Below are 26,661 nucleotides of genomic sequence, written 5' to 3'. Positions count from 1 at the left end.
CGATCATGTGCAGATTTGTCAGTGTCTCGTTCGTTACCTGCAGGGAAACGTTTGGATTTAAAACCTGTTCTGTGTAAGATCGCCTGCAGGTTGGTGTGTGGTGATAGAAGGATTAGAACCGAGTGACTGTTTCACCAAATTGTTTGTGCGGCATGCAGAAAATCCTATGTGGATTGGTGAAATATTCAGGTTTTTTATTATTTATTGAGCCTAAATGGGCATGGGTGATCTGGAAAACCATGACAGGCTGATGTGCTGACTTTATTTATTTTGTATCTGACGCTATCCTCTCAACAGGAGCAGAGGGATTGAAACAGTTCAGTACCGTATGTTTTAGTTCAAAGCTGACAGGTGGGTTTAGACAAAGTTTGAGCTTCAGAAGCGGCTCCTTCCAGAACGAGTGCACACAAATCAGCTCCTGATGCTCTATGCTCATTTTGCAAAAAACAAGTATCACCTCTCGTATCAGGTGTAGTTTCGTTCCACAAATAATATGTTTGACTTTCATTTCATAGCTTTATATTTTTATACACGTCCCTTGTTTTCCCAAAAACCTTTCGTTATTTCCTTATTGTATTTTTTCTTTTACGCCCCCATCTTGTTATATGAAATACAAAAAGAAAATGTGCTGAAAAACTGCTTGGTCAACCTTTTTATGACTTTTTAATGCAGCAGCCATAAAAAAGGACAACATAGATTAAAGGAATGTATATTGCAGATTGCCATTATGGCAACGAAAATCATCTCATGCTAAGAAGAGACTGTTCAATCTTGATCTCATGCAATATTGAGATCTCTTAATGTGACAATGCTCAATATGTTGATCGTTCTCAGCTACTAACACCAAACTTTAGCTCTATATGTGACCTGTGCTGGCACAAAGAGTCAGAATGAGCACAGGTGATGGTGCAAAAAACAGGAAAATATTGATTATGTAACAATAAGTCCATTAAAACACCATCTAGCATCTCAGTAGCTTAAAGGGTACATTTTTCCTAATTTACCTTTTAAATTAAAATTTTCTTACAATTATGTCTTCAGAAATAGTCCTTTTAATGCTAATCATTAATAAAAATGTTTTACATTGATTTATTATCTCTGGCAGCTGCTGTAGTGCTGAAAATCCCTTCATATAATGTTTGGCTTCATTGTAAAGCTTGGGGTTTCCCCCTTTTAAAAATAGGGCTGGAATTCCCAATGACATCACTCCATACCAATAAAAATCTAGTTTTTTTTCCCCCCACCAGAGAAAAATAGTCTGGAGCCCCACAACATATAAGTTTTTTTGTTTTCTTTTCTATTTTGACCTGTTTATAACAAGGAAAGCCCCAAACAGAAGTGTGGTATGCATGTGTTCTACTACTACTACATGTGTACCACTACTGCATGTGTGCCACTACAGCATGTGTACTATTACTGCATGTGTACTACTACAGCATGTGTACTATTACTGCATGTGTACTACTACTGCATGTGTATTTGGAGTTGAACATTGAATTATGCAGGCCTTTCTGAGTCAATTAACTTTTTCTCTTAACATGGTTGTGACCGTACAGAAGTCTGGACAAGAGCAAAAAAAATAAAGTACAGTCAAAGCTGTCTAACCTTTCAGGTTCCCACAGGACCAGAGTAAATAAAACATTAAACGGCTATAGTCTTCATGTTTGCATTCTTAACGTCCCCCATGACTTAGTTAGGATCCAGGAACCAAATGAGATCTGTAGCCTGGCAGGAAAAGGGATCCATATCGGAATCCTTTTCGGCCTCGCAGCACCCTTCGGAACACGGCTCTGGCTTTAGTGGCGCTGGCTGTGTAGTCTGGGAAGATTCATTAATTTAACCTTTATGGCAATCCGTTGTTCCTCTTAGGTCAGCAGGGCTCTGTCCTGGGCCCTCAACAGGATTTCTGTCACATCTCCATCATTGAGAAGCTAGGCGATATCACCCCTCTAGATTGGTTGGTCTTTTAGCGGTAAACGTTGGGTGTGATCAGTCAATCTTTACGTCCCGGTCCATCTGCAGCACTTCTTTAATAATTTTAGCATCTATTGTAGGAGAGCTTGACTCCAGACGTTCTTCGATGTATATTGTACCATCTCATTCTCCGTCCCATGTCCTCGCATCCTCGTTGACATTTGAGTGTGCAGGCTGATCACCATAGCCTGAAGCGTGGTTCCTTCCTCTGACCACGATGACAGGCCACCTTTCATGTCTTACACTTCGGCTTTAATGTGGTCCACTTCTGTCCAGATGGCAGCCATGTTGTTTGCTCTCTTGGCTTGCACTGCTTGTAGTTCTAACTTCAAAGTGTCAAAGTCATCTGACAGCATATGTTTGAATTCCTCTCATGAAATTTTAGAAATATCCTCCTTTAAAAATACTGAATTTTTTTGGCCAATAAGTCGTGTTTTTTTTGTGTGTTTTTTTTGGTGCATAATTTGCATGCCCTGCGACTTATACACCTAAGTGACATATTTATGAATTTTCCCCCATATTTATTATTTATAAACCATTTTTTGGCTGAGATGTGACTGTTTTCATTCATTCTGACTGAAAATATTGAACACTACCATTTTCAGCCGCAAGATAGCACTCTAGTAGTATGGCATGCTGTTGTGTCATGTAATAGGTAAAAAGTGGCTATAAATGACAGAATTGGTTTGCCATGGGTGCCACCTTCGTCCAGCTCGCCTGGAGCAACCGTCAGATCAGCTTCATTTCACTGCACTGCTCCAGCAAAATGCAGCTGATTTGACCATCAAAGTGCATTTATTAAGGAAAAGTTAGACTGAGACACACCTATACTATAATTTCGAGCAAACAAATAATTGTTTTTAAGTGTTAATCTAGTTAAACTATTGTTAAAATCCTCTCTTTCATTCTCCCGCGGTCGCCATTTGGCAGCCAATAAATTTTTGGCACAACCCCAGCACATATTTCCAGGTTGTCAGCAGTGACGCGTAACAAACGTGATGCGTCAGCAGTGATGCATAAAAGATGCGACGTATACAGCGAAGCACCGTATTCATGGATTTTTCCACTTAATTAGTAAAAATAAAAACGTTCAATACAAAAACAACTGGACTTTATTTGTAACAGAAGACATTTCCACTTAATTACACAAAAATGGGCTGATGCGACTTATAGGGCGGAGCAACGTGTACGGCGGAAAATACGGTAGTAAAATGTCCACTTTAAGTCCTTCATCTATACTTGAACTTTCACTTTGTCGGAGAGGGTCCATCTGGGTCCATCACCTGTCGCCCTCTGCTTCATGGCTCTTGCAAGCTGTGAAGCGCTGCTCTTTAATAGAGATGCATCGATCCGATACCAATATCTGTATTGGTAACGATATCGAAAAGAACTTCTGAATTGGGTATCTGTGACAATGTAACTGACCATGACTCAGCAGATCTATTCACTCTAATTCTATGCTTTGTGCTCTGAGTGACATCACGTGCTAGCGTACTGACTGAACAAATAAAAGTTGTGTTGTTTTTACGTTTGACCACGCTTGTGAAGCTTTGGTGTGTTTAAGTGTGCTGTTATGGTGCAGAGTTTTCAATAAATTTGTAAATCAGTACATTCATGTCTGCGTTTAACAAAAAAAATGTTTTAAGTTAATTCAGCACTGGGTTTGTAAGTTCACACATCCAGGGAGACAACAAAAATGCCTAAATCATGTCATCTGGACCTGTTTCAGAAACGGGTCCAGATGACATGATTTAGCCATTTTTGTTAATTCAGCACTGTTTTCAGTATCGGATCGGTATCGAGTCGACCGATACCAAACCGCAGATATCTGTATCGGATCGGAAGCGAAAAAAAGTTGATCGGTGCATCCCTACTCTTTAACTTATATTTTTGAATATTTTCTGCCATTCAGTTCATCTCAAATACACTTAGTGCACTTTTTAACTTTTCACATATTCGTCCTCGATCTGATTACTGGAGTTTGTGTTTTAATAGCTGGTTTTAATGAAAATGTTGTTGGCCCCTCAGGAGCTCAGAAAGTCACGTCTTACTCCATGTCCCGCTCACTAGCGCATCCCAAAATTCAAGTTTTCGTACCGGCACTGTTTTAAACAAAACTAGCTTGTAGCCAGGCCAGGTGGTAAATTGCTAATCATCAACAAACTACATATCATTTGGAAGCTTTTAATACGAAAATATGAATAACTCTATATTGAAAAACATCGGGTCACATATCTGTAAAATTGACAGTTATAGCCAATTTTATGTTGAGTTGGATTGACTCTAAACATTATTCAGTTATAGATGCACAACCATTGGTTACTTTCTGAGAGTTTTATTAAAAATTCACGTTTATGAGTATATTTTGTTAACAGACAGAGAAATGAACACACGCACCGACTTTGGGCACCCTTTTGCCTTCGGTGGTGGGTGATAACGAAAGTTTGGTGTGGTAAAAGCCCCGTCCCTGTGACATTGCGGGTGGTTGTCCTACTTCTCTTCATTTGGCTCGTGTTATTTTACGTAACGCTCTTCAACCCATTTTGTCCACAGTTGCCATGGTGAGACTAATTTATACAGACATTCAGAATTAGGCTTCTCTTGTTAACATGCACTGAAAGCCGATACTCACCCCCCCCCCCCACCCTCCACCCGCACCACCACCGATACACACTCGGATACCCGCTCCGAGTTAAATGTTGAGGTGTGTGAGTGTTGTTTTTCTTGTTGCTGTTGTGGCTAAAGTATTTAGATCAGGTTGCATGAATCTCAACTTTTTGTGTTTTATGATCAGTTTATTCTCATATCCACTGAAAAACAGATTCATAGCCTCTGCATCCATGCAGAAATCACAGATGATCTGTAATAAAGCAGTTACATGTGAGTAAAACAATAACTTTAATCTTTAGTTCAGTAAATCAGTTCACATGTGTCTGCACAGTGGCAATCTGTGACTTATAATAAAATGACAGCAAGATATAGAGTTAAAATGGGACCAAAGCAAGACAAAGAAATGAAAGAACGAAGGACGTGAGTCATGCTGTCACAAAGAAAAAGACCTTTGTAGGAGAAGCGTTTGTAAAAATCAATTTCAAGAAGTCTGAGTCATCTCAGTTCAGACTTTCAGACATGAATAGAGAGCTCTGTTTGTTTGAAATTGGCTGAAATGCAGAGGAGGGACATGGTGAAGCTGAGCATCTTTCCATAGATTTGGTAACGATGACAAGCGTATCCGGAGACGGGATGGAATAATGGAGCCAAAAAAAGTCTAATTAAATTTGGGGCATTGAATAAAGCTTTATCTCTACCACCATGAGAAACACCCAAATTGCAGGCATTGCAAGCAGCTACTCTCATTTTGTGTTCTGAAAAACTTGCAGTGTATGACATGTTGGCAAGATGCATCATACAGCAGCTGCAGAGTGAATACCAATCAATAAAAAATACCTTGATCAGTACTTTGAGCCACTTTATCCAAATCACTTGGGACATCCCTAGTTATAAATGTATATTTAAAGTTTACTTTAAATAATGATAATGATTCAAATATTCAGTTAAATGGGAAACCCTTCAATAAGCAAATATACATCACTTGTCACCAATAACTTTATTATTTACGCCTGTATTTATATAAAACAAGCTTTTTTGCAACAGTGCTAGTTTTTTTTTTTTTTTTTTTCAGTTTAGGAAAAATCAACAATAATACCAAATATACCAAAGGGAGGGAGTGGTGACGCAGAGGTTAGAGAAGGTGGGCCTGTGATCGGAAGGTTGCTGGTTCAAGTCCCGATACCGACATCAAAAATGTGGGTGGGATTGGTGAAGCACCCACACCTGTCTCCATCCTCATTTGCCCCACTCTGGGCCCTTGAGAAAGGCCCTTAACACCCCCCCCCCCCCCAATCTGCTCCCCCGAGTGCCCTAGATAGCAGCTCTCTGCTCCACACAGAGAGCTGTGGTAGCTCGGTGGTCTGTGGTTGTGTCAGGAAGTGCATCCGGCGTAAAAATAATTGCCAAGTCTTCGTGCAACTTGGTTCGCTGTGGCGACCCCTGAAGAAGGGAGCAGCCGAAAGAAGAAGAAGAAAAAAATACATACGTATGTCCGAATACAACCATTTGGAGATTACCATTGGGCTCATTCATAAAACAGTTTTGTGAAATAGTTGCACAGACCAGTTCGTCTTTAGCCGTTCATAAATCCCACATGAATCCGGCCACGTCCCGCTCAGATGTGAGCTTTCAGAAATGTAGCGGGCTGAGCGTAACCAAAAAGAGGTGCGGTGCAGAACTCTGCTGGGCTGAAGCGGAGCGTGATCGATTGATTATGTTTCTGATGTCTCCCTTGTGTCATTTACTGAATTTAATGAATTAGCTCACTTTAGCAATCCTGTTTGTGGTCAACTATTTTTTAAACAGATGACAAAGTTGCTGTGCGTCGTCATCATTATTCCCTCGGTAATAAATCTGTTTGCTGTTGTTCAATCCCACAAGTGGGTGGTTGCAACTGATGTCATCAGTTCATCACATTACTGAGCTGCAGCTCCGCTGTTTTATTTTTTATTCACACATCAGCCAGCCCAGCCCTATTACTACTACCTCTGTCAGAGGCACAGAAGATCAGAGGTAGGTTGTCTCCGACCCCCCTCCCCATATGTCTTCTGAATGGACCAAGGCGACCAGAAAATGTCTCAGTCTCGGACTAACGCGTCTTGTGAATTAACCAAATGGTTCTTGTGTCAAAAAATATTCTTAATGGACATAATGCTTACATTTGTGAGGGTTTCTTGCTGTTGCAGCTTATCTCTTTATTCGAAGGGTGTTCAGGAAAAAAAAAATCATTTGAAAGGCCATTAAAACTGAAAGAGCAGATATCTCCCAACCCCCACTGAGCATGCCACATAAGTATAGTGGAAAGGGACTAAATGGGATTCAACCTTCAGTTCAGATCAGGGGCTTTCTTTCCTTCTCACAAGTCGATTATTTATTTCCTCCTATCACCTTTTCCAGGGTGCTCCTATCCACCATACTCAGCATCCACAAGCACACACAGACACTGTCAAGGGCACAACTAATGTACTAACGCACACAAGCCTTTGAGAGAACAAACAGCAAATTGATCTTGCACCAGGTGCCTTCCTTTCTCTTGCTATCTTCCATTTGATAATTGCATATTTGTCATTTGCCCGGTCCTGCAAAGCTGCAGCTCAGCATATTGATCAATCTAATGCTAACAAAATGAAAAAAAGTAACTTGCAGTCTCACAGGACCATGGGAGAAAATATAATTGAATGGACTGACAAGAAGCTGTATTCAGTATAATCATTGTCATTGTATTAAAGACACTTACCAGTAACTGGAAGTGGGCATTGTCGTTTTCTCTGAAAGGAGATGCATCTAAAGATGGCTGGGTAGTGAGGAACTGTGTTTCACCCTTTGTGGAAACATTGATTTCAAAAGTGGGCTTGGTGCTGGGAAGGGTCTGAGGGGAAAATCCTGGAACTTGAGAGTGAACATTTGGCATATTCTTTGTAGGCCTGTCATGATCACAAATTTTGCTGGGCGATTAATTGTCTCAGAAATTATTGCGATAAACGATAATATTGTTTGAAATTTGACAATATTTGTAATTATTGTCAAATTTAAGAAGAAATGTTGGTTAATTTTTTGTGTAGTACCTTTTTTGACCACTGGATGGCAGTATAAGACTGTTTGATCCAAAGGATGGATAGTGAGGGAGCAAGCAGTGTGTCTCTTAAGTAAAATGGGAGCGAGGCCTCTTGACGTGACATGGGCTGTCTCCCTTTCCTGTTTTTTGGTTCTCAAAATGGTGGACGCTCGGTGTGGTTTGAGCTCTTTAGCATAGCATTTTTCACACAAAGCTTTTAATAAAAAATCAGTAAACAAGTTCAGAGCTTCTTTTTTCAGAGAAAAACAACTTTTTACACCAAGACACGGGTTTCAACTGTGAATTTTGGAGCTTTGACAAGACAGAGTTTTTTTTCCCCCGAGGTGGGCCTGTTCGCTTAGCTCGTAGATTAGCTTTTCAGCTTAGCTGCTTTTAATGATCCCAAAATGTGATTTTGGACGGTTAAAATGGATTTTTAAAGAAAAGGGAGACAAAAGAAAGGGAAGGGTCAGTGAAGGGCACCGGAGTTGAGTCTTTTGTCATCCAGTGTCTTCAGTAGAAGGAGAGAGACGCAAAGAAATGGTAAAGCCGATAAATGAAAATGAGGTTGATAATTTTCATTTATCATGCGATTAATTGATTTATTGTTTATCGCGACAGGTCTAATTCTTTGTGTCATCTGCTGGGGAAAAAAAACAACAACTCAAAAGTGGGAAAATGTCATTCCCACTTTGATTATATATTTAAATCTTTTGCCAGTAACAGAGGAAATTATAAATAATAGAAGATCAATAAGTTACCTTTTTGTTGGAGAATAAATCCGTCTTCTGTGTTCTAGCAGCCAAACAAGCTTTCACCCCAGGAGATGTGCTCACAGGAGCACAAGACGAGCTATATTTAAAACAAATATATTTGTTTCTAGGGGGAAAGATGATTATCTTTTTATAAAGTAGCGTATTTTAGTGCCTGGGCGAGTCCCTGAAAGTGAATGTGGGCCAAACACAATCTCCAGTGAACTGAAAGAAGCTTTTTCTTCTGTTTGGTTGTGGGCTGTTTAACAGATGTGTGTATTGTGTGATGATGGGAAAACGTCCTCGTTCTCCTGAGCGCTCCACATGAGCTGGGTGTACCTTTTGGGAACAGAAATATTCAGAAGGGGAAGGAAGCTGAATTGATAATACGATCTGGTATCACTGTGTACTGACTGTTTTCAAGTGTCTACATTTTCTCTTGTTTTGCTTCAGACAAGAATACAGGAAAAAGGAAGGAAATGCCTAAAAGTGCTCTAAACGGTGTCCATCATGTTCTGCTATTACCCAAAGTGCATTGGGTAACGAGCTGTTCTATCATTTCCCACACATCGCTCTTCTTTAAGGGGACTGAGTCAGAAAGTCGGAGAGACAGGTGGAAAGCCAAGGGAAAAAATGTGTTGAACGCTGAACTAAACTTGTAGCTATTTAGTGTTGTCACTATGCAGTGCACTTGTCCTGAAGGCCTGTTTCAGACCAACGTGCATATGGATTTATTATTTTACCAGTCGTGACAGTTGTTCCGTTCATAAGTGCTGGTGAAACAGAGTAGAACATGGAATGATCTTAACCAGGACCTTGTTTGCAGTAATGCGGGAGTTGCTCCGGTCAGTTGGGGTGAAGAATGCGCTGAGCTGAAAGGTGACGCTTTTGATTTCCTGGTCCGCCTGTGTTCCAGTCATCACCTACGGTCATGAGATATGGATCACGACTGGGAAAAAATGAGGAGCTTTGTCATCCAGGGGGAGCTCAGGGTAGAGCTTCTGCTCCTTCATATCCGAAGGAGTTGGCTGAGGTAGTTCTGGTATCTGGTTTGGATGCTTCCTAGGTGCTTCTCTTTGGAGGTTTTCTGAGCATGTTACACTGGGGGAGACTCGGAGACAAACTCAGAACTGACTTGAAGGATCTTACGTACTCTCTTGCCTGGTAACAACTTAGGATCCCCCCAAGAGGAGTTAAGTGGAAGAAAATGGATAGAGCAAAAAAATAAGGGAGCAAACCATTCTCCTCCAGCTGCTCCATTAATCAGGCACCACACTGATACCGGATGACTTTCTCTAAATTAACATTTTTGAAAAACAATCCTTACTCAAGTTTTTGTTTGACCTCACCAACATTAGGAGTCTTTGAGGAAAGAAAGCAAGATGACCTGAAACAAGCACAAAGGACCTTTAGAGAGAAACTCTGGTTGGGATGGTTATGATGTGACCAATAATGTTTTCGACAGTATTGTGGAAAAGATGCATTTTACTGTGAAACTACCCAACTTCAGTACAGTTTAGTTTTATCTTGTTAGCAGTTTGTAGTGGGGTACATTCCACTCCGTTTATGGTTATTTACTTTAAGCTTTTATTTCCTTGTACCATAATTTTTTCTGTTTTAATCAAACACATGGATTTGTACAACTTTATCTATATAATTTTATTTTTATAAAAACTGACTAGCCGGTTCCACATGCAAAAAAACGTTCATCCAACCATCGATCATGGCGGTTCATTTGATGAGTCGCAGCCACTCTGGGTCATCTGGTGGGCTGCTATTAATGGCAGCATCAGTCCAAAGTCTTTTACTTGTTTTTGTTGATTTGTTCATTTAGCTTTAAGATCTAGTAGAGTGCTGTATGGATGGGTAAATGAGGACACAGATTCTACTGTAAGCACTTTGAGTATCTTGATTAGATAGAAAGGTGCTATAAGTACAGTCCATTACCATTACCATTGTTCTGCCCCTGAAAAACAAGAAACATGTTTTCCTGGCCCCGTCTTTGTCTGCTGCACTGACCAAGTGATGTGATGAAATCGTTGCAGCCTCAATCAAAGATAGCATACATGTTTACCTGCATTTGCATGATAACGTGACTTGTGTCCCTCACAGTTTGTCCGTTTGTCCTCGGGAAACGCACAAAAAAAGGGAGAACAGTGTATGTTGAAATATACCAGGTTCCACAAACAGAATGACTCGAAAAACTCGAAGAAACTGGTGTTTTTCCTGCCTCATTGGTTGCAAAGTTGTTGAACTAGTAAAACCACTGGATGATGTTTCTGGTTTGTGCCAGGGCTCAGATGAAAGTTGATTCTTTGTTGTGTGTGTCGGTTTTAATCTGATTTGGCAAACCTCCCCATTTTGTGGTTTCAGTTGCAGTCATTACATTCTTACTAAAGTCAGCATCTTCATAAATGTGATGGCAAAAACAGTGTTTAAATATGTATCCGTGTTTTTATTATTTTTTTAAGAAGTTGTGATGATCTTTAAAGATGATTTCCATCAAATCTGCAGATCATTTTTCAAACTGACACAGGTCCAAACTGCTTCCAGTCACAATTCCACAGACACGCTGGCTCTTGATTTATGATAATTTCCAGGGAATCATCAGAAACCCTAAGAGCATGGTTTCAACATCTGAAAAATCTGATGTTTTACAGTTTGGACTTTACTCACTTTCAATATATCGGCTTTAAATTTGTAGTCAAGTTACAGTTTTTCAAAGTTTGCTCTTTTTGAACTAAAATGTTGCGATTAACGAATTTAGATAACCGTCCACCACCTGCAGTTCTTACAAACATTCTAAACTCTAAGTTGGTTTAAAAAAATGTCCTTGGTAAAAAAAAAAAAAAAACATAATTTCAATTATTTCACTCAGTCTGTATCGCCCGCTGTCGAAGGCGGAGCAACGATAACCATTTTGCCTGTGTCTGTGAAAATGTATTTTTATGTGTCTGTTATCAAAATATCTCGCGCACAATTTAAATGAGAGAAATTGCATTTCCTGTGAAAATGCAGTATGAATGCTTATTGCTGAAGAACTTGCTGGAAAAACAGCTGAAAGAAGCTAAACAACTTTCTGAAATGTAGCTGAAATGGAAGAACAAGCCTAAGTTAACAGAAGAAAGCAGAAAGAATACATATTTGCTGAATTATGTTTAAATAAGCAGAATTGAGCAACAAAGTTAGGAAATTGGCTAAAAAAAAAGCTGAAATTAGCCCCACAAAATAGCTGAAAAGGCAGAAAGAAGCTTGAACTACCAGAATGAAGTGGAACGAGCCAAAATGAGCTAAAAAATGTGCAATTAGCTGAAAAAACTCAATTTAGCACAAAACAGCTAAATAGTAGCTGAAAGGAGCATAACAAGCTGAAATTAGCAGAAAGAAGTTAACTAGGCTGAAAGTAGCAAAAATACAACGAACAAATTCATCTGAAAACAGCTGAAATTAGCTAAAAGATGCTAAAAAAAAGGGTAGCTGAAAAGTAGAACAAGCTTAAATTAGCAGAAGTGCACACACTTTTGTCCAATTAGGCTGAAAGTAGCAGAAAATAGCACAAAAAATGGAAATTATCTGGAAAAAGCTGAAGTTTGCAAACAAAACCCAAATAAACAGTAGCTAAAAAAGCAGAAAGAAGCTTAAAATTACAAGAAGGAAGTGGAGAGAGCACATCTTTGCTTAATTAGGTTGAAAAAAGTTGGAATAAGTGCAAAAAATGTGGAATTGGCAGCTGAAAAAGCTAAAATTAGCATAAAAACGGCTAAATAGTAGCTGAAATAGCTGAAAATTGTGGAACGAGAAAGACGCTGAAAAACATATGGAAGAAAAATGGATCACAATAGTGTGAATGCTTCATAAACATTCACACTATGAAACGTACAGAAAGTAATCTTTGGTTTGCTTTTTAGAGGCAGTCGGACTGAAGATGTCAACTGATCATATAAAACATAAATGGCTATAACTCAGTCAGTCTGACAGAAATTGAGCTAAGATTTAGTGTGTTTACAACAGACTGCATAAAGTCTATGTCTAAAATTTTGCCATGACCTACAGTATTTGTCTCTTAACAACAGATCTCATGGACCGTTAGACGGATTTAAATGACGTTTTCAGGAAATACTACTAGATGTACGTTTACTGCTGATTTATATTTGGAGTCAACTCAATTCAAAATGCTTGCCACTCTAGAAAACACAAAAAATTATGATAATTCAGTTAGTTTTATAGATATTGTGCAAAAAAAAATCTGCGCTGGTAGTTTAGATTAATTCAAGTGCAACTCTGAGGTTTTTGCTTAAAACTTTAGCGTTAACTGCTGAAGTCAACTCTGTCTGTTAGAAAAATATTGCATGAACCACTGAATGGATTTTTTTGAAAACTTCATAAATAAATATTTGCAACTGATTTGACTTTTGAGTCAACTCAGTTCAAGATGGCTGCCACAGTTAATCAACATTTGCCAACACAAAAACAGCTAAAACTCCATCAGTGCTACAGGTAACGAGCTAAAATTTGATGTGGTAGTAGTTGAGAGTTATTCCTAACACATATTTTGACCACAACATCTTGTGATATTGCGTAACTTTATTTAGATCAAAATTGCAACAACTTTGTCATTTCTCAGCACAAGATGATCATATTTTAAAACTCTGACATGAAAGGTGCAGCATTTAAGGATTTCTATGTCTTTTTGTTTACTTTTATATCCTCTAGGCCTGAAAATCAGGAATGAGCGGGTACTTTTTAATAAACCTTCTTCTGGTCCAAACTATTTTTAGCGTTTAAATATTCACCTGCTGTCTCTCTGTCACAAAAATTTAAGCAAAAAGTGTCTCTCCACTGAAGCAGTGATTCAGTTGCGTCAGTAGATCCGTCCTTTAAGGCTCTTGATCTTTGCCACATCATTATCTGACGGCTATATTTGGCTGTTTCTGTCTATTTTCAGCTCCCTGCCCCAAGTGCCCATGTTAATCACTCCGTTTTCTCTAGCTTTAAAAAAGAAAGGTTGAAATTTGACAGGCGGCTGCAGGTAAATATAGACAGAGGGATGAAAGCTGAGGAGCCGTTTTTAGACTGTTTACAGGAGAAAACGGTCTTTAAGGCAGCAGCAGGTTTGAAGTCGGTCGTCTGCTTGCATCTGTAAACTGATGAACTTCAGGTGTAGAAAAGTCCAGCTCTTGGGTCAGATGAAATATTCGCACACAAGTTCAAAAGTGACTGAGTTCATCTGTTGTGCCGCCTGCCTGAGGTGCAGCAGTAACAGCTGAACTATGTTCGGTGGTGACAAATAGGAGTCGAGACGTGTCGGCACAGGCGCTGAATGCTGCATCGCTCACGGTAAACCTCACCAACAGTGTCTGCTTCGTGCTGCGGCCTCTGCCTCAGCGCTGCGGTTCACCTGGACCCTCATCTTAACGGTCTCTGTTTTTGTTGTCCAGAAAGTGGAAGCATGTTTCTTTAAAATGAATTTTTGTATTCACCGTTTCTCCAGGGGTGTCATCTCGTGTCCCGGAGATCATGGCGGCCGGCACCCACTCCCCCGGCGGGCCCAATGGCATCATACGGAGTCAGTCCTTTGCAGGCTTCAGCACCCTGCAGGAGCGACGCTCACGGTATGTAGACCACAAAATGATTATCATTGAGGTGAAGCAGTTTTAATTAAAGGTTTTGGGGTCAAAGGATTAATAGAACTAGAAAGTTCCTGGAGAAACTTTGACGGGGACTGCTACATGGCGGCCAGTTTTAAATTTGATTAGACAGTATGTGTTGGGGTTCGCTCTCAGCTACCACCATGCCAAATTTCAGCTTAAAATGGCAAAATAAACACGCTAAATAATTTTTTTCTTTTAAGCTGTGGTGGCCATCTTGGATTTTTGATTTGGATTGAGTAAAGGTTCTCAACTATAACCACACCAAATTTCAGCTGTGTGTGTAAAAATAGCTGCGTAAATACCATTTGAATTGAGCTTTGGTGGCCATCTTGAATTATTTTTAATTAATTATTTATTGGGCATTGCTCTCAGCTACTACCACAACAAATTTTTATTTAATATCTCTACATATGGCTGATTTACAGTATTTTTTTTTCCATTTTAGCTCAGGCAGCTGTCTTGGATATTTGATTTGCAACCAGAGTCTATGAAAAATGACTAATAAAAATGGCGTATTTGTAATAGTAACTAGAAATGCCAATTAAAGTAATGGCACACATCACGGCGTCGAGGCAATCGTTTTGATGTAACATTCGTGGGGGTGCATATTGCGGTTCGGACCTCATTAAAGTTGACTGAAGAGTAAGATATAAAGTTAAGAAACCATTGTCAGGTGGATAATAATAGGTGGCTGCCTCTTACATGGCAGTCCCCAGTAATTTTTTTTTTTTTTTTCCCAAAGCAGCATTTAAACACGTTTTGCTTATTAATTAATCTTCCAATTCTGCAAAGATTATGAAAAGAATATCAGATAAAGAGCTTTTGTTCACTGCTACAGTGAAGTTTATTGTTTAAAAAAAAAGAAAAAAGAAGTCTGGTCAGACAGTTGTAGACGTCAGAGCTGTCTACATTTAGCCCAGTTTGGTAAGAATACATAAATTAAAAATAATTTCTTATTCAACTGAGCCAGCCAGCGAATTCAAAATGTAAAACCTCTTATAATCTTTAAGCAGTAGTTCGGACAGGAAGTTGTAATTCAGGCCAAACATTTGTTTTTTTGTCTTTTTGAAACCTGTATAGTTTAATATTTGTATGACTTGTTAAATTAAATGTTGTTTTTCTCCGCAAGTGCAACATAATTATATGAATAGTATAATATTGTAGTCATTTGGGTTTCAATCATGATATCACAGATTAAAACTTTTAAACATCTGAGCTGTAAATTTGCCTTTTTCCAGTTAGTGTTAAAATCTGAGTTTCTGTGTTGTAGCATTTTTGCAGGATTTACTGGTCGAGTTGTGATTTACATACTTTTAAATAGTTTTTGTTGCTGATTTGAGTTAAACACATTGTGAATGCAGATGTTCAGAAATATTTGGGGCTAAATCGAGGCTACGGTCAGACACAACACTGAAATTGTTGCTTAGTTTTCATGTAAGCCTTTATTAATTAGTGATGAATTAACCTTGAACAAATGGCTAACGTCAGTTAGTGTTTTCTTGCTGAAGATGTTTTTTTGGGTTACATAAATTTGCTGTTGAGTCAGTTTAGGATTATCCTTTGAGTTTATGTTTGAATACATCGATGGTCTCCAAGCTGTTATTTATTGAACTTTGTTGGATAGAATAGCTTTAAAAAGAGCTGTTAGCAATACAGTGAAATCTAGACCGAAATCTACTCACCTGTCAGTGACCTGAGCTTTATTTATCTTTGCCAGACGCTCCACTCAGTGCGCTTTAGTTTGGTTTCAGCTGTTTGTGAGCTGGAGGTACGTCAGCTAGCACGTCTGCATCTCCACGGCTCATTAATGAAGAATTGTTCCCCACACAGCATCAAACGTATGAAGGGAGGCAGCTGCAACATTTGGAAAAGATAAGTTTGTTGGTAAAAATGTAAAAGCGGTGACGCTGCTGTGTTGAAGGAACACCAACTGTTGCGTGAAGAAGCGGCAGAAACAGAGCAGCTTTTACCGTCACATGTTTTAATAAAGTTTTTTTTCTTTGCATATGCTGAAGCAACCAGTCGAGGCACATCTTTCCTCCTAAATCTGCTCAAAGCTTCTTTTTCATCCTCTGGATGAGGATTGACTTGAATATTGAAAGTAATCAAATCTGATGTCATTTCCTTGTGTTGACGACTTCTATTAGGTTATACGATATGACTTGGGAACTAATTTCTCATAAACTGAAGCGTTTTTAAAATTGAACCGGTTATCATTTCTCAGCAGCAAACAAGCTTAAAGAATCATTCAGATTGTTTGAAGTGGGGTTCTGTAGGAAGGTTATGAACAATTAATATCTTACCTGTTGTAGATGGCTCATTCGGTGACCTCAGTTTGGAGGAATAGATTAGTTTGAGCTTACTGACTAGCTAACATCTAGTCAGAGCTCGATTGAGACCAAAACAAACTGTTTACATTGTAAAACCAGTAATTCCTCAAAATATGAATAGCAGCTGATTCAATCGCATACAACCCAGGTTTGTTTTTTGTTGTTTTCTTAGTATGTGCTAATAGCGACAGCAGCAGCTATCCTCTGGTGCAGCCTGGGACACTTCCTGTAGGAATATCAAATTTCTTCTGGGATAACTGTATAACATAAAGGATCATAAATTAACCTTCACATGAAAAAGGCTGGAGTTGTTTTAAGATGACAGCCATCCACTTTAGTCTCGACCCCATCACAGACTAGCCATTAGCTCATCAATCCAGTCAGACATAAACTCAAATAGCTATCTACAACAGGTAACATATTGTTTACACAACACCTCACTTCAAATGATCTGAACTATTTCTTGGAAGATTATTTTTTCGTTATTTTTGTAACTATTCATTTTACTTCTTTAACTCTGGAATTTGTGATTTTAAAACTATTAAGCTTAAATGCTTAATGCAAACATAAATATCCCAAAAACAATCTGTTACAATGGACTAGTTTAATTAAAACTAAAGTTTTTAAGTAGTGTAGACACTAGAAAATGTGATTAATATATCCATAATTTTGTATTAAAAAAAAAAAAAAACCTGACCAAATATTCTCCTGATTTAATGCGAGCATGTCTTTGTTTGCAGTTTTTGCTGACACGCTCTCCCAGTTTCCCGTACTGAATAATGTATGAAGTACCGCTCCATTCTGTATTACCGTGCAGAAATGAAATATACGCCTTTCTTGGCAGTTGTGCGCTGCGTTCAAGTGCAGCTTTATTGCTCAGTGACGGTCGTTGTGAGCAGGTGCAGAGGGAGGCTTTTGTTGCTGTCGGTTTGGAGCGACTGGACCTTTTTAGAGTTCATTCACAACATCAGAGCCAATCAGATGTCCCACCTGCCAGATGTTTGGCAGAAAGAAACAGAAAATAAAGGTGAAAAGTTTATTTATGCTCCCAAACTTCTAGATGTCAGTTGATTACATGGAATTGAATCATCCGAAGCGTTGCGCAGAGCTGTGAACTTTGTTTCCACAGCTGTCTCTTAAAGGAATCTTATTAGTCACTAGGAGCAGATTTCCACAGAAAAAGGGGTTTTTTGACTAGTTTTAAACAAAAGTTGTGCTTTTTTTTTTTTGTTGTTAATTGCTAGAAGTTGCTTTAGAAATGCTTGGGATCAATAAATGTCTTGAGAGGTTTGAGTTTTATCTCTGTTCCTCCTGCTTTGGCTCGTTGTTCTAGACAAAGCTCAGAGCAGACACATCTCTTCCCAATCTTTTCCTTTTGGGTGTCGGCGTCCGGTTGTCTCCTCGAGCCCTCGGACCTATTTGAAGATGCTGTTGTCCTCCTTTTTGTCTGCTCAGACAGTGAATAGTATGATTAGTCGGAATGACTCAAGTGTGGGGGCGACGGCCGGCGACAGACGGGTTACGTTCTGAGAACGAGTGGAGTGGAAATCTGCAGAGATGGTGCCACAGGAGTGTGTCACAGTTGTGGTTTAGTTGGTGTAAGTCCATTTGTCATATGCTTTATTGACTTTATGTGAGCTTTTATGCTGCAGACTTTGCATTTTGTGTGCAAGGATGCAAAAGTAAAAGTATTGGTCTGTGTGGAAATGGTGCTGTGTGTGTGTGTTAAAGTCAAGAAACCGTAGTGCACATGACCCAAGGCTTCACAGTGCTTTAATTCAGTGTTGCCCTACATTTGTGGCAGCTGAACTTGAATTTGTTCTGCTGCTTGCTTTGCAGCAAATTATGGCACGTTCCTACATGTCGAGTTGTTTCTGTGTCCCCGACGTGACTCCAATCATTTTATTAAAGCCACAAAAATGTAATTTGTCAGCTAAGTCTGTAAAGCTTAAAAAAAACAAAAAAAAAAAAAACAACTTCAAAATATGCACAAGTGTGTGAGGATTAGTGATGCAAAATGAATTCATGAGATGACAGATGAATAAATTCTCTACAGTCATTTTTTTACTTCTATGTAGAAACGAGATCTAGACAGAATAAGACACAAAAACGAATCTAATCTTGAGAAACAGCTGCAGATTAGCTGTTTTGGTTCTATGTTTAAAATAACGTGTAATCTCAAACAATATTGCTTGATCTACTAGGGCTTTTAAATAAATGTTGGCGATGACTCTCAGCTACTACCATACTAGGTTTTAGCTCAAAGTCTGCAAAAGGAACAGAATTACAGCCATTTTTGTGTCTTCTTAAGGTTTCTTTAGTTGCTGAGACGTTTCGTCCTTCATCCGAAGGACTTCTTCAGTCTGAGGAGCCCACCAAACCAAACTGAATCCCACAATCAGCACACTCTCATAGTGGGGAAAAAGCGGTTTGCTGGTGCTAAGATGGCCTCTGGGGCCCGCCCGCTCCCCTGTCAACTCCTCTAAAGGCAGCCATGCCAAAGTGGTTCAAAACACTCATGAACACGCTCACTGTTTATTTCCACTCTGGGCGTGAGCTGTTTGTGGGATTCAGTTTGGTTTGGTGGGCTCCTCAGACTGAAGAAGTCCTTCGGATGAAGGCTGAAACGTCTCAGCAACAAAAGAAACTGTCCAAATGACCTGATTGAGCATTGTTGGATTTATTAATGAACTTTGGTGTTCTCTAAGATTGTTTAACTGTGGTGGTATGGTGCATTTGTGCCAAGGCAGTGTGTGCTGTATTGTCTTAAATGTCAGATTTAGCTGCTCATATGCTGATTAGGATTAGGAGAATTTAAAATAAACTCCTCTGTTTCATCTCCATACCAGGCAAAGTAAAACCTAAAATGTGTCAAACCCAAACCTAACTAGTTGGGTGACAATACGACAGTATCGTCAATATATTAAAAGAGGATCACAGGCTCATTTTGGATGTTCAGTTCTGTTTTTACAAGAAACTGTGTAAATTTAACGTCCACAATCAGTACCTGTTTCCAAAAGAGGGAGGGACATAGAATGACCTATAAGAGTGGAGGCAGGTAGACTACATAACTTTTGGGGCGGCTGTGGCTGAGTGGTTAGAACAGTCGTCCTCCACTTTAACAGTTGGGTGTTCGAATCCACCAGCAGTCACATGCCCAAGTGTCCCTGGGCAAGACACTGAACCCCATCGCCTCCTGATGTGTGTCCCATCGGTGTATGAATGTGATCTCAAAGCACTGATTAGTCTCTTTAGAATGATTTGTTCAATTATCTTTGTAGAGATCTAGTAGAGTGTTGTATGAATGGGTAAATGAGGACACAGATTGTTGTAACGAGCTTTGAGTGTCTTGATAAGATAGAGAGGCGCTTTATAAATACAGTCCATGCATTCTGTGTAGCAGAGGAAACCTTTGGCAGGGGAGAGCGTGGCCAGACAGCATTGGATGGTTGTGTAGAATGACTGTCGTTGTGAAAAAGAAAAAATATAGTAAAATCAGAGAAGACCAAATGGTGGAAGTTGAGGAAGGAAGAATGTTGTGAAGAGTTCAGAAAGGAGCTGTAAGGATGAACTTCCAGATGACTGGGCTACTACAGCAACAGTAATGAGACCGGTAGGAAGGTGCCTGGTGTGTCATCTGGACAGAGAGGAAACCTGGTTTGAAGAAGAACTGGGACAGTGAGCGGACTGGAGAGAATTGGTAGAAGGATGTTGAGAATGCAGCTGTCAGGAAAAAGACGGAGAGAAATCTGGACGCTGTTAGAGAAGACATGGAGGAAGTTGGAGTGAGGACGGAGTGAGATGGAAGAGGATGACTTCCTGTTGCGATTGCGACCCCTGAAAAGGGAACAGCTGAAAGAAGATGACAATTTTACATATTTATGACGTTTTTTTTTATTTATTTCAACAAATAATTTGTCAAGAAATAATTTGAACATCAAAGATAAAGATATGTGCATCTGTTCTGTTGACTTTAATACGAATTTAACAGCGGGGCTCCGTTAAAGCACGGTTATTATTGTCATCCTTTCTTTTAAAAAGTCGCACACTTCTGGGAACTTTAAAACTGTTGCAGGAAGAGAACAGTTTAATGTTGCTGATTGCTCGGCCAGTAGATGTGATTTAGTAAAGAACAAGTTAACTCGTCTCAACGGATAAGCTGTTTTTAGAGTGGTTCCTCGCTCGGTTTTTGCTCTGACTCGTAGGTTTGCTGCATGTTTGCGTATAAGAAGGGATGGGGGATTAAAATACGCTGCTAGAAAAGTTTTATGAGTCGATTTGAAGTTGTGAGACACAATCTGTCCTCACTTGTTTCAACGTCGTCATCTCAGTGGTATAAACCATTGTTCTTGTTCATGTGAACGTTTGTGTGCAGGTGTAACTCCTTCATGGGAAACTCTGCGGTGCAAAAGAAGCCTCAGTCCAAGCCAAAGAAGCCCCACCTGTCAGGCCACAAGGGAGGCAGCAGCTCCAGGGAGCCGCAGCCCAGACGACTAGAAGAGGTTTACACGGCACTCAAACAAGGCTTGGAGTGAGTTTCTCCTGCACTTGTTTAATGGACGCTCGGTCAGATTCAGTCGAGAACATGATGAAAAGCAGTTTTCTCTTGAATACAGTGTAAAGTCTTCATATGCTCATTATTTTACATCAGATGTTTGTGGGCGAAGTGTTGTAGTTTAAAATATTAAGCTTTTTAAGCACTTCTTGTTTTAAGGTAGGGATGCACGATATTGAATTTTTGGCCGTTGTCCGATATGCCGATATTTTAAAACTTATTTGGACGATAACTGATACCAATACCGTTTTTTTTATTTTTTTTTCCCTAGACCTATTTACAGAGACTACATATCTTTCTCTGCTGTGGAATTAAAATACTACATTATTCTGCATGGTTTTTGTCAGTTTGGCCTGCTACTAAATTCAAATGCCAAAAAGGGTCTGAAAATAATAACACTTCAACTTGGATTATGTTTAATGGCAAAGTCACTGAGTTGTCATACAAAAACGGCGCCTTTCATTTATTTCTATATATATAATTTATTTATTTTTAATAGCACCTTTTATATTGTCGAGTTATTTTGATGAAATGGCCGATGTCCAATATTTAACTTTAATTCCAATATCAGACGACATCGATACCATGCCGATAATATTGTGCATCCCTAGTTTAAATGTCTTTATTTTTGCTGAAATTCTGCTTTAAGTTCCCTCTGATTGAACGTTGGAGCTCAGTCCTACAAGTTTGTGTGAAACCTGAACTAATTTCCTTTGTTTTTCTCACAGCGAATATCTTGAAGTTCACCAAACAGAGCTCGACAAACTTATGTCTCTAATGAAGGACATGAAGAGAAACTCTCGCCTGGTAAGACGCCGCTGTAATTTGTAATAAAAACATTAAATGTGCAGTCGCAGCGACCACGTTTGGCATTCGTTTTTTCCTTTTTTTGCGTGTGATGGACAGCTGTGAGCCTCTTTGCATTATGTAAACTGTTTTAATGCACTTATTTTAGTTAATGTGTTTCTTTCCATCCCCAGGGAGTGCTGTATGATCTTGACAAGGCAAGTTGATGAAAGGAACACGCAAACACTTTTAAAGTCTAAAATGTGACGTGGGGTCTTTATGCATTGGACAGTAGTTCCTAAAGCTCTTAGCTTTTACCGACAAAATAAAAGCTATAGACACGTGTAGACCCTACCAGTGCTGGTTGAAGCGCATAAACATTGCTAAGAAGTCTTAAAGCCTCGTCAACTGTTATATTATTATCCATTTATTATTACTGTTTTTATCTCTTTGTAACTTGTAAGGCTAAAAATACCACTGCTCATAATTTTTAAAGTTGATTTGGTCTCTGTAGATCTTCTCCGTTGCCCCCTCTGTGTTTCATGACCCACAGTGGTGTTTGAACTTCAGCTTTAGGAGCCACTGTTTTAGTCCATCACATCCTCACAGACATCGCTGAGCCACTCTCTTATTTTAGTTTCTTCCTTGAAAAACTTTTGTTAGATCCTGAACTCTGCAAAAAAAATAAAAAGAGATGTGTTAGTTGTCATAGTTTTATGCTTGATTAGTGAGCATCAGTCAAATCTTCTGCTGGTTTTTTTTTTTTTTTAATTATTATTTTTTTTATTTCTGCAGCAAATCAAAAGTATCGAGCGGTACATGAGGCGTCTGGAGTTTCATATTAGCAAGGTAAGAGTTTGATGTATGATCTGAGAGGTTCAGTTCATGAACGCATTTAAAATATCCATCCATCCATCCATTATCTTTACCCGTTTATTCCATTTTGGGTCACGGGGGTCACTGGTGCCCATGTCCAGCAATCACTGTGCGAGGGGCGGGGTACACCCTGGACAGATCGCAAGTCCATCACAGGGACACATAGAGACAAACGAGACAAACAACCATTCACTCTCTCACTCTCACCTAGGGACAATTTAGAGTTACCAATCAGTCTAACATGCATGTTTTTGGTCTGTGGGAGGAAACCGGAGCACCCGGAGAAAACCCACGCATGCACGGAGCATTTAAAATATACTTAATAATATTTTCGTTGCAATATGGAGCGTCTCTTTAAGACTCATTCAAAAAAAAATGTTCATATAATTTTACAAGACCAGATATTCATGTATTTACTAAAATGTATAAAAGAAAGACAGAACCTCTACTTTCAAGTTTCATTTTAAACCGTTATTTACTGTTATAAAAATTAGCATGTTACTTTTTCCCTCTATTTTTTCCCTCCATTTTTAGCTTCTTTGGCTAGCTAAGCTAACCAGATACTATCTGTAGCAACAATTCTGATAATTACAGTCAACGATTTTCATTTATTAGCATAAAAAAGTACTCAGTTGTGTTTTTTAAGTTGTTAATTTTTTTTACTTCTTATTGAAATGAATCATATTTGCTAGTTTTAGTTGTTAGAAATTAACTTTTTCTTGTTAGCTTTTCGTTAGCGTATGACCAAACGTGCAGTGTTATTCCACACTTTTCGTCATTTTTACTGTTTGGCTGTTGTTGCCTTTATTCTATTTAAGTGTTGACGTTTGAAATAAATTTCCAGTTAATGAGTAAGGCAACAAAGGAAACATCTCATCACAGGACTTTTTTTTTAAAAACCACTTCCTCTATCTTCTTTTCTGCCAGTTGAAGACTTTAATGTCCTACATTTTTGTTGGTTTAAAAAGGTTTAAAAGACTCTTTGACTTTCCATCCATATCCCCTTTCTGTAGTCCAGTTTAGATCTCCCTCGCTGTGCATCAAATAAGACGTGACAGCAGGTAATCTGAACACACGCCCAAACGACAGCGCAGATCTGAAGGTAACTATGGTTACCTGAAGACAGCCTTTGAAGTCCTCAGAGGAACTCAAGGAAGTGCTCTATTGGTGGATGTTAACCCTCAATATTCACATGTGCACTTGGACAATGAAAAACTCACTATATGACCAGAAGCAGATGTGTTTGAAATGGCACTACGAAGAAGAAAGAGCTTGATTTGTTTGCATGCAAGTCTATTGTGAGGATTAAAAACAGCTGCAGGTGTCAGGAAGGACTGATTGAAACTGTTTTTAAAGATAAGAAAGTGGCAAATAAACAGAAAAAGTGACTTAAGGTTCATTGGAAAATGAGAAATGTTTCAAAATTCAGAAAATGCTTATGCAACGAGCTCCATTTTGACGAAAACAAAAAGAAAACGCGTGCCGACACGATGCTGGTTGTCTTGTATAGTTGTCACAGGATGCTGTTCAACACTCCCAAAGCTTTCCTGCTCGACATCCAACATGACATTGAAGTTCCTCTGTTGTTGAGCAAAAATAGATTTGAATGCATCAAGTGAAGAAGAAAACGTCATGACAGCGAAGAGTCTAAATCTCAATATTTCGAGTTAAATTAAACTCTGAGTTCTACATATGTCAAAAGCAGCAGCCCCTCTGACAACTTGTGCAGTTTTATTTTCCACAGATAATGTTTGGAGAAAAGATGTTTCTTATTTATTTGCAATTGTCCTATTTATTTATTGTTTCCTCCTGCAGAGAGATCGATACTGTCAAACTCGCACGATGCAGGACATAAAACTGGAGCTGTAGCACCAGCACACGTTCTTTCCCTTCGTCTCGGAGGGAGAATAAAACTGAAAAAAAACTGTGCGCTACAGCAACGTGTTTGGGCTCAGGCGTGTTTCTTTGTGCAGGACAGCTGCTGCGAGCGATGACTTAACAATCATCCATCAGCAGGTTGTTAGTTTGTGACTCGCATCAACCCGTTCCTTTGTTCCGCCAGCAAACGTGTGCACAATAATTGGCACACACAGAGTGGGCAGGTGGTACAACACAACCTGCATGATGTCCTGCAAGGGACGGTCTGATGTGTCTGCAGGACACTGGTATCAGCAGGGCATCATTAAAGACATGAGGGACAGCTGTGCACCTCTGTCTGTGTGCGTGCGTATAAATACCTCTTGCACTTGATTATTCCTAATAAAAAGCACTTTCTGCCCCCTCCCCCTTTCCACAATTGCTAATCTTACCATAAACACACCCACACCCACGGTTCCCCCCAGAGATGAGACTGGATGTTTGATGTTGTTTGGTGCGGCCCGCCTGTTTTAATCTGCTTATAATCGCTCGCCCCCTGGACACTGAGTGTGTGTGTGTGTGTGTGTGGATGTGTGAGCCCACCATTATCCTACAATCCTGGATAATGTCCAAATCTTAAGAGGCTTTCTGACAAAGCCTCAAGATTATTTTTTTTTTTGTTCAAAAGTGAAACGTCACGGTGTAGAGAGAGAAAATGTTTTCTCAAATCAACAGTCAAAATGAGTTTAAACTTTGAAAAAAGAAGAATGTGGAAGCTAAAATGTATTGTAATTTATACCGTTAATAAAATCTGATGCAGTATTTCCTCGATTTTAAACGTAATTGATTTCAAATTAAAGCTTTTCCCATAGTTCCTCACTTCCTTGTATTATTCCTGTGCACCGAGCTGAAATGATCAGTCTGAGGACCGGATGTAGCATTAATCTACATTTAATGCCTTTAATTAGCTCACTAGATGTGAAGAGTAGTTTGTTTTTATTATTAATGAATGTGCTCAAATCAATATTATTTTATCGAAGGGCCTCCTTTAAAGCTTTGAATTTTGTCTTTGAATTACTTAAATTACCTGTTCAAGGAACAACTTTTCTCTCCACCGTAACAGTTAAAATCACTTTAATTTTAAACTTGACTGTAACACATGCTGACTTAATTTATTTTACTAATTTGTATGTTTGCCAAAATTATCGCTGCAAGTTCTTTAATAATTTAAAACGTACGAAGATGAAGAACAAGGATTGAACGCAGTCAGAAAACTCCATAGGAGGTGCAGTTGAACCACATCCTGCTTCCAGAGCAGCTGCTGGTATCCTGTCTGTCAGACGGCTCTGTTTGTCTTTCATGTTCCTTCTCTTTCTGCGCCCGAGGCTCAGCAATATGCTGATGGACCGCCTCTTAAGGGGAGCTTGGCTGACCTTCAGAAGCACGTGCTCTTCAGGGGCAGCTTGTGGTCCTTGTAAACGAGGACAAAAATGAGCTTCATTAGCTGTTAATCTTATGATAATGGAAGCTCCTCAGCCCTGGTTTGTGATAGTCCAGTTGGTTTGGTTTTTGTAAAACTAACATAAACTCATTACAGTAGTCCCTCTTTTATTGCGGTTGTTACGTTCTTGTGGGTCAGCTATCAGCTCTAGGGGTCACCAATGAGTCCGGGGGTCCAGTTCTTCTCCGGTTCTGTGCAACCCTTCAGCACCGAAGCACCTTTATTTTGGCAGTCCGCATAGGCCGGCTAGCAGCTATTGGGTTCGCCAATGGGCCTGAGGGTCTGGTTTTGCTCCGGTTCTGCTCTGGTTTCCGGTGGGTCCCGTGCAGCTCTCGGCACTGAAGTCACTGTTAAGGACCAAACTTTTTCGAATCAGATCAAAAGTTTCCCTCTACGTATTTCAGCAGAAGGCAACGGGGCTTCTGGGCGGGACACTGTTGGCTTTTGGGAAATATAGTCCTTATGAGTGGGGATACAGTGTAGGCTTATTGAGAGAAAACTACAAAATAGTGGTGCCTGTTCTAAGTATTTTTTTGTTACCTTTTTACTGTACAGTATCCTGTACTGTCCCAATCACATGAGTAATATTAAAGATGACAAATCATGTGTCATGTACAAATTTTTTTTTCCCTCTCGTGTTCAGTATTATTTTGAAAAACTGCAAAAGAGCTAGTCTACGAAAGTCGAACAAGTAGCGAGGGACTACTGTATAAT

General features: G+C 39.4%; 1 protein-coding gene across 1 annotated transcript in view; it reads left to right on the top strand.

Moving 5' to 3' along the window:
* Positions 1 to 26,661, top strand: part of ripor2 (RHO family interacting cell polarization regulator 2) — a 76,971-nt gene that overhangs the window by 34,038 nt on the left and 16,272 nt on the right. Inside the window, exons 2-6 of the mRNA XM_037692971.1 lie at positions 13,883 to 14,003; positions 20,748 to 20,903; positions 21,656 to 21,734; positions 21,908 to 21,931; positions 22,509 to 22,562. Coding sequence (XP_037548899.1) covers positions 13,883 to 14,003; positions 20,748 to 20,903; positions 21,656 to 21,734; positions 21,908 to 21,931; positions 22,509 to 22,562 — 434 coding nt within the window. The remainder of the gene's footprint in view (positions 1 to 13,882; positions 14,004 to 20,747; positions 20,904 to 21,655; positions 21,735 to 21,907; positions 21,932 to 22,508; positions 22,563 to 26,661) is intronic.

Source organism: Nematolebias whitei, chromosome 19 (genome assembly GCF_014905685.2).
Source record: "Nematolebias whitei isolate Nwh7 chromosome 19, NemWhi1, whole genome shotgun sequence".
Taxonomy (NCBI): Eukaryota; Metazoa; Chordata; class Actinopteri; order Cyprinodontiformes; family Rivulidae; genus Nematolebias; species Nematolebias whitei.
This window is presented reverse-complemented; position numbering and strand designations above follow the sequence as displayed.